Source organism: Gossypium hirsutum, chromosome A12 (genome assembly GCF_007990345.1).
Source record: "Gossypium hirsutum isolate 1008001.06 chromosome A12, Gossypium_hirsutum_v2.1, whole genome shotgun sequence".
Classification (NCBI taxonomy): Eukaryota; Viridiplantae; Streptophyta; class Magnoliopsida; order Malvales; family Malvaceae; genus Gossypium; species Gossypium hirsutum.
In genome coordinates, this window is record NC_053435.1 from 5,739,293 (window position 1) to 5,746,794 (window position 7,502).

Below are 7,502 nucleotides of genomic sequence, written 5' to 3' on the forward strand. Positions count from 1 at the left end.
GTCTTTTGGCATTTAATGGCCTAAATCTTAAAAAATGAAATATATGAAAAATACGAATAGGTGCATGGTATGGAATGGATGTGAAATGTTATATGATTAGATGATATGTATATGACGCTATTACAAGGATTGGAATGATACAAAAACTGTAACAGTGCCCATGTGAACTTAGTAATCAATTAGGATACGAATAACTTACCATTAGGGTCCCAAAAAGGAAAACAAGTGTTTGATTAAGGATTAATATGATGAATTGAGATCCAGCATCTATTGCAGATTCTCTGAAGCTTGTGAGAGCAACTTTAGTTTGAAGCTTGTGTGAGCAAATCAGTATCATGTATCCGATTTCAATTTATTATAATTCTCTAGACGAAAATAGAAATGAAAACGGTATTAAATGGTAACAAAATGATTGAAAAGAATTCTTATGAACGGAATTATACATGTTTGCAATTTGATTATTGATAAGTTCTAAAAGTAACATGTTTCAACCTCATTCTTAATGCGTTTTTGGGTGATTATTCGATGTTAATTGTGAATTTTATGCTCCTAATCCTTTAAATACATGTTTTGATGCTTAATAGAGCACTTGAGAGCGAAAAATGAGCAAATATCGAAAAATTGGAGCAAGCTACAAGGTCCACACGAGCTGACCCATTGCACACAAACCAGCCACATGGTCGTGTGACCCACATAGACACGTGGTAGGTCATCTCGTTTTCACGAGATTTCACACTCAACTTTGAAAAATCACTATTTATAGGTTTTTCGGGCATTCTAAGACGTATGGTTGACCAAAATAAGAAGATTGAGTGAATTGTCATATAATAATTAAGAAATCAACTTGAAAAACATCATTGAAGTCAATTCTGAAGCAGGTTTCCATCAAGATTAAAGATTCTCATTTGAATTCTTAGGAGATTATGATGAGTCTTTCGGTTCTGTTATCTCTTGGATCTTTTTATTTTAAAAAATGATCTAATTTTTTAAATACTTAGGAAGATAAACCCTATGATGGATTTTAACATTTGCTTTTTATTTTACGTAATAAATACTTAGTTTCTTGTTTTCAATTATGTGTGCTTAATTCTTATTTTCATATTTCTAGTGATATTTGCATAATTTAGAGATTTCTACGGATCAAAGTGCTAAGTGAAGAAATAGCATAATTTAGATTGATAGTGACTGATGAAATCTAGGCAGATTCTTTCCTAGGTATTGTTTCGCTTCTTGGTTGTTAATCGATTATTTTCTTGGTTTTTTCTTTGATGTGTTTGTTAGTTAATTAATTTAGTTCATTTTAACTTGTACTTTTAATCTTTGTAGGAACGATATATTTGCTCACCATATCTATACTATTAATTGATAGGTGAACCTGCCTTAGTGAAATTTTAGCTAGTTCCATGGACATCAAATTTTGGCGTCGTTGTCGAGGACTAGAATAGTAGGAAAAATTTGTTTATACTAATTTAGCCATTTTATTTTAATTTTAGTTTTTTTTACTTTGATTTTTATCTTCTATTATTTTTTCTTTTGTTTGATTCTTATAGGTTGTTTTGGTTTATGACTAAAGGCAACCCGTTGGAATCATTAATTTTTTACAATGAGATTGAAAAAACTACTCGCAGAAATCGAAGAGAAGTTAGAGAAGCAAGGCAATGTCAACAGATTTTAATAGACGATCAAGAGTAAAAGGACATTACCGTTGAGATGGATAATAATCCAAGTAATCAGCAACCTCTTGTAGCTCCTGCTCCTCGTGAATCGAGTATTCTCAGACCAACTATTGTTGCAAATAATTTTGAGATTAATCTGAATATAATTCAGATGGTGCAGCAGTATGTTTAGTTTCATGGGTTGCAAGGTGATGTCATACGTTTACAGTTGTTCCCATTCTCTATGAGGAGGAAGACAAAATTAATGGTTGAATTTACTTCCACGGGGTTTCATCACTACTTGGGCTCAGATGGCTAAGAAGTTTTTGTTGAAATATTTTGCACCCTAGCTAAAAAAAGTAAGTTGAGGAATGACATCTTTTCTTTTGTTCAATTTGACATTGAGACGCTTTACGATACATGGGAGAGATTTAAGGATTTGTTGAGAAAGTTTCCTCATCATGGACTACATTTGTGGCTCCAAGTTAAAACTTTTTAAAATGGTTTGAACCCCTGACCAAACAGATGATTGATGCGGCAGTTGGCAGAACATTGAATAACAAGACACCTGAGGTAGCCCAATAAATTATTGAATAGACGACACTGAATAACTATTAGTGGTAAGTTATGAGAACGAAGCCTACTAAGGCAACCAGTGTTTTTAATATAGATGCAGTTGCTATGTTAGCGAGTTAGGTGGAAGGTCTGAGTAAGAAAATTGATGGTTTGAGTAAGAATAAATAGATGAATCCAGTAATGCAACTTGATGCGACAAGAATGGGGATGATCAATCCGAAATGTTTACCCTTTAGTTCTAACATGGAGTTTGAGCAAGTTGACTTTATGGGTAACAATTTTAGAACTCAGAATAACCCCTATAGCAATAATTAAAATCCAGGATGGAGGAATCATCCAAATGTTTCTTAGGGGGTCAAGGAAATCAAAGGTCACAACCCCCTCCGGGTTTTCGGTAACCTTATCAACGAGAAAAGAAGCCGAATCTGGAAGAGATGTTGACTAAATTCATTTTAGTGTCAGAAACTAATTCCAAAACATTGAAACGACTTTGAGGAATCAGTAAACATCTATTCAGGGCCTCGAGAATAAGATTAGTTAGCATGCTCAGTTGATTTCGGAGAGACAACAAGTTAGTTTACCTAGTAACACTGAAACCACCCTAAAAGAGCAAGTTCACGTAGTCACTGTACGAAGCATGAAAGGGTTAGTCGAGCCTTCAAAGAAGCTGAATCTAAACGCTAATGAGAAAATTGATGGGGTTGAAGGTTATAAGAAAGACCATAAGCTAGTGGTTAGATAGTACAAACCACCAATTTTAATCCAAAAAAAGTGAAGAAAAACTGCATTGATGAACAATATGGTAAATTTCTTAAACTTTTGAAAATTTTACATACTAACTTACCTTTTGTTGAAGTCTTTTCGCAGATACCTAATTATACAAAATTCTTAAAGGAGGTGCTAATAAATAAAAGGGAGTTAGACGAATTTTCCACTGTGCCAATAGAAGCTAAAATGTGCACCTATTTCATGTGGGGTCTGAATGAAGATATACGAATGTTGGTGGTAGCACTTGAATTGAAAAAGTTTGTGGTTTTATCTGAAAGAGCACAGAAGATGGATGACATGTGCAACAAAAAGAAACAGGCCAAATCGAAGCTCTGAGATTCCGGTAAACGTAGTATGACCAGATCGTTTCCACTCCTCCATCGAAAAAAATCAAATGATTGTTTCTCATTTCTGTCAAGGTTTTTAAGACGCCAAGACCATTTAAATTATTCGATAGCCTTGCGAACGAGAAAAACCTGACTCTAATTAACACTCTCAATTGCGCAGATCATTTAAATTAGATGGCTAGCTCCCTTGACATCATCCAATTTCACACCCAATTAGACCAAGACAATTTGTTCTTCAATAAAAAAAATAACAATTATGAATAGAGTTAAACTTAACAATCGTGTATTGTTCAAAGCAGCGAACAATGAGCCTTTATCAAAATGAAGCCAAAAGCAATACTACGAGACAATCTTTATCTTTCTCGTAATTTAGAGAAAAAAGTGAATATAAAGGAAAACATGAAATGAATTGCAGTTTTAGGTCTCCAAGTTCAAACACAAAATTTTTGTTAGCCTTGGTCTAGATTGAAATTTAACTAGACATAATAAAATAATAACAAAAAAATTACAAATGAAATAAGGAATAAAAGTTGGGACTGGCGTGAACTCGGCTACGAGTTGATTCACGATTTAAGTGTCTCGTTCGTCCAAATAGATACTTGCTCGGTTACTAATAGAAAATATGATGAAAATAAATAAACAAAGGATAAACTTGGATATAACTTGTGAATATAGACAGCCAGAAAAGAACTAACGCTATATAACAACGCGACCCGTTTTCTATATTGTTGTTAACACTCAAAAGTTTTGGTGGATAAGTTTGACCCCCACACTTTGGGATGGAGAACAAAGTGATAAGATAGGGTTGGTGAACGCCACAAGAAAGGAATTTCTTAATAAGTTCAGTAAGTTCTTAAAGAACAAAGAGCTTTACTAAAATGAATAGTTATCATACAGCGTCTAACCATTACAAAGTTTAAACTAAACTATTTATAGGCAAACAAAGGTAACGCGAACGACCACAAATCAACCATTAATATTGTTCTAGAATATTCCTAAAGTTATTAAATTGGTTCTCTTCATCGAACATCTAAGGGAGTTTCATAAATTCGTTCATCCATGCTTAGCTAAGAATAAAGATGTTCAAGCTTCCATCTATGCACTAGAAATAATGTTGGTGGTTGCTCATTAGGACACCATAAATGCAACAATAAAGCTATAGTATATTTGGACATAATTTAACACACTTTTAAGACACATTAAACACACTTAAATAAACATGCAATAAAAAGACATAAAATTAAAAGACATATTTAAGACTCTCCACTCTAAGACACATTAAAACCATGTAATAACAATGACACAATTATAGCACATATTAAAGACAAAATAATAAATAAACTTAATTTCAAAAAAAGCTATAGAATTAAATTACTAAAGTAAAATGAATCATTGGCTTCCAACCTCCACATGCAAAATTTTGCATGAAATTAAACAATCTCATCTTGCATTTAGGCCCTTCTATCTTAGCCCAATTTCAGATTCTTTTAATCGAATCAAATGACGTACCCGATATCACGTCAGGTACGTAATGGGACTTACATTTATATATAGAGAATTGGTACTTGTATATATAGTAAAAGATAGATCAACAATGGAGCACCAAATTTGGTAGAATCCATATCCAAAATTCATTGAAAAGTGTAATGGGCTCGGAAACAGAACATTTTTTTCTCTTGTTGAGATGATGATGATAGCAAGGCCATGGTTAACTTGGTAAGGGAGATTGAAACCGTGACTTGTTCCATGTTTGAGAATTTGTTGTCCCTTATCTCAGGGCCAAAACAACAATGAAAGAAGACCAGCTGGTTGTTAGTTTCCAGAATCGAATAGCAAACAGGAAGAGACATTAATGAATTTGAAAATGTTGATGCTGGTTGTGGGTCAGGAGATGAACACATCATGTTGAGTTGCAAAACCAGCTAAAGGACTCGCATTGGCTAAAAAAACAGTAGTAATAATAATAAAGAAATAATTTCATTCCCATACATGTGTTGCTGCATAAAAAAAATAAATTGTTAGAAGCAAGCGGATCTTGCCTCCTTGCAGAACCTAATCAACAAGACAGCAATAACAAGAAGAAGACGAGACAAGTTAAAAGCAAATGATTCATTAATACAAGGCATTGAATGTAGTACCACCGTGCGCATTATTATATAATATTTGTATATATGGATATTATGGCATTGAAAACTAGTAGTGTAATTTGTTGCTACCGAAGGGTGATGAGTTGTTGTGATTGTGGAGAGGAGACACAGCAGAAGCATTTTGGCGATAGTTATGGGGATCGAGATCATGTTAGCTCATGTTGCTTGCTTCCAATTGATATTTAAAATGGTTGAGATTCCTCGTGTCTGCCCTCAACCTGTAATATATATGTTGAGCAGATGGTAAGGGGACTACAGCAAATAGCTAAGCAGAGTTGAAAACACATATCGCTTTTGCATACCAAGAAAATGGCAGCCTCTTACCATGCTCGATCAAACAGCTTGCCCACAAGGCAACACCCCATCGTTTCACAAATCGACGAGAACTTGAACCGATTGAGGGCATCTCAATCAGCCTCCACATCATCATCCATAGGCCACAATCTAAGTGGTATTCAGGATTTGCATGAATGTGTTGATGTATTGCTTCAATTTCCCCTCACCCAACAAGCTCTCGACCAAGAGAAGCAAAGGGAAATGGTTGAAGAGCTTTTGGATGGATCTCTCATGCTCTTGGATGTATGTACCACTGCTAAGGATGCCTTGTTGCAGACAAAGGAATGCACACAAGAGCTTCAATCAATTTTGCGCAGAAGACGTGGAGCCGAAGGGCTTGCTAATGATTTTAGGAAATACTTGACATCTAGGAAAGCCATGAAAAAGGAAATCTGCAAGGCGTTAAAGAACTTGAAGCATATACAGAATAAACTCAGTACTCCTGGCGAGAATGTAGCTGTGATTAGCGTCTTAAGAGATGTAGAAGCAGTTACCATCAGCGTGCTAGAATCCGTATTGTCCTTTATTTCAGGGCCAGAGGCAGAATCAAAATCGAGCCGTTGGCCGCTGGTTTCGAAGCTAATGCACCAGAAGAAAGTAATGTGCGAGGAAGAACAGAAAGCAAATGAAATTTTGAGTGCTGAAGCTGCAGTGCGTTCCTGCACCAAATCTGAAAACATGAAGCATGTCGAGAACGTGCAAAAGGAGCTTCAAGGCTCAGAGTTGAGCATCCAAGATCTTGAAGAAGGCCTTGAAACCCTCTCCAGGCGTATGATCAAAACTAGAGTTACTGTTCTTAATATCATCAGCTGTTAAATATTGGCATCGCAGTTGTACATATATACTGTAATTTTACGGAGGTTATACAATAGAAAAGAAATACAAAGATTATACAATCTTCTTTCTCAAAATTCTACCTCTTGTGAAATCATTTAGTTATATTTCCAAAATGGTTGCAGTAATTTTTTACTTCAAACATTTCAACCACGAGCAAGAAAAAACTTGAAAAATACTTTTATCCAGCACATGCTAATATCCAAAACTTACACCCCAATCCCAGTAACTTAAACCTACCTTTAATTTTCCCAAGTTGAATTATTGAGCCTCGTCATCACTACTGGTATCTTGGAATATCTCAGGAAACATTTCTATGAATATGTGACCTGCCACGATTCCTCTTGTCCCACTGAAGACAATGGAACACTTGCTAAAAATTAAAAACTCCATGCCCGTCAGTTTATCACATGGAAGATGGCAATGTAAAGATGCTAATTGGATATTATGTTAATCATAAAATTTTCTTATGTTAGGGGAAAAGGAAGCAAGGATCAGAAAGTGGATCTTGTTCAACTTCAGACCCTTCTTTACTTGGTTATCAAATTGCATGAAAAATAATGGTAAGTGCTAATACACACGTGGAAATAATGAATTGGTTGTCTGTTTTTCCTTAATATATTTGAAAAATGTCACCAACTCCCGTGCGTTGGCAACTAGGATGGTTTCAACGTGTGCAAAGAAATGGCAAGGATATATATATTAAAGTGCTTGGATAGTGAGCTGGAGAGATGGTAGAGGGGAGACATTTCATGAACATTGCTGCCACCCTTTTATCGAGATCTTAATTAATCATGTCAACATTAGCAGATAGAAGAAGCATTTGAGGTTCCCTTTGT

General features: G+C 35.0%; 1 protein-coding gene and 1 non-coding gene across 2 annotated transcripts; one reads left to right on the forward strand and one right to left on the reverse strand.

The window, feature by feature from the left end:
* Positions 1-2,016: 2,016 nt before the first annotated feature.
* LOC121211520 (small nucleolar RNA R71) lies at positions 2,017-2,123 on the reverse strand. Its single transcript, XR_005906744.1, has one exon. It is a non-coding gene; the product is annotated as a small nucleolar RNA R71 (small nucleolar RNA).
* A 3,679-nt stretch (positions 2,124-5,802) lies between these two features.
* On the forward strand, positions 5,803-6,645 carry LOC107921297 (uncharacterized). The gene has a single exon (XM_041084107.1). It carries the CDS (start codon positions 5,803-5,805, stop codon positions 6,643-6,645), a length of 843 nt encoding a protein of 280 aa, XP_040940041.1.
* The last annotated feature ends 857 nt before the right edge of the window (positions 6,646-7,502 follow it).